Genomic DNA, 1169 nt, shown 5'->3' on the forward strand with positions numbered 1-1169 from the left:
CTACCCATGTCAACCCTCTCGTCATCCCCTCGCTGGCTGTCCGGTCCTGGCCTCCGAGAGTCATAGAGGAGAATTGTTCTCAGATTGAGTTCTGTTTCTAGGTAGTCCGCCAGAAATTCATAATACTCGACCGGAAGACTCGGGCACATGTATGTCGCCAAGCGGAGAAGCCTGCACTCGGTTGTCATGGTTGATCCGTCTGACTGGGGGGAAAAAAAAAAGGCAATTGGTGAAAAATATTCTTCTTACGACATATGAATAAATTCCTTCAAAAAGATAAAATAATCATTCCATTTTTATGAATAATCAGTATGTTTCTACTTTTATTACTTCCAATCAGAAAATAATTTTATCCCAATTTTACAAGAATTAGATCTAAATTATAAAAGACTTAAGGAAAGGAAATTTACAAGCAGATAAACATTTATTTCTTAATTATTATTCTAAGAATGTAATGTTTTGTCTCCAATTAAAAGTCTCATTCACTGAAAGCAATACAGCTACACAGAGATTAGCAAGGTAACATAAAAAGCAACATTATATCACTTTTCATATCATTATATCACATCACTTTTCTCTCAATAACAATAATACTAAATAACAATATCAAGAACACTCAATAACAATATCTTTAAATATCTTGAATAACATTAATTCTAAATAACTACAACTGTGACTAAAATAACAATAACATTTACCCTCAATGACAATAACAATACCATCAATAATAATCATCAATATTCAATAACAATAAAAATAACATCAATCACCAATCACAATAACGTCACATAACAATGACATCAGCCTTCAATAGCACTTATGCCAACCTTCAATAACATCAACCACCAATAACATCAACTATCAATAACATCCAATGTCAACCAGTCAACCATCAATCACAATAACATCAATTATCACTCACAGCAACATCCAATAACCACCAACCACAATAACAGAACCATCTTCATAACTTCAACCACAAATAACGATCACTTCGGAACTTCACCAGAAAAGCGACCTTAGGCCCAGCAGGAGGAGGCAGCAGCAGGTAGGCACCGTCTGCTAAGTAGAAGTGGCACCAGGCAGTGGCACCGCCTGCTTTTTTGGCACCGGGAGAGCCTGCTGGGTGCCACTGAGTCTGGGATTAAATAAAGAAATCGGTGCCTACG

The 1169-nt window shown here is 36.5% G+C and overlaps 1 protein-coding gene across 1 annotated transcript in view; it reads right to left on the reverse strand.

Annotated features, from left to right (window-relative positions):
• The window catches only part of LOC119587676, a 5462-nt gene that overhangs the window by 3867 nt on the left and 426 nt on the right, over window positions 1-1169 (reverse strand). Inside the window, exon 2 of the mRNA XM_037936356.1 lies at window positions 5-203. Within this exon, the coding sequence (XP_037792284.1) occupies window positions 5-188 (184 nt within the window). The 5' untranslated portion in view covers window positions 189-203. The remainder of the gene's footprint in view (window positions 1-4; window positions 204-1169) is intronic.

Source organism: Penaeus monodon, chromosome 23 (assembly GCF_015228065.2).
Source record: "Penaeus monodon isolate SGIC_2016 chromosome 23, NSTDA_Pmon_1, whole genome shotgun sequence".
Lineage (NCBI taxonomy): Eukaryota > Metazoa > Arthropoda > Malacostraca > Decapoda > Penaeidae > Penaeus > Penaeus monodon.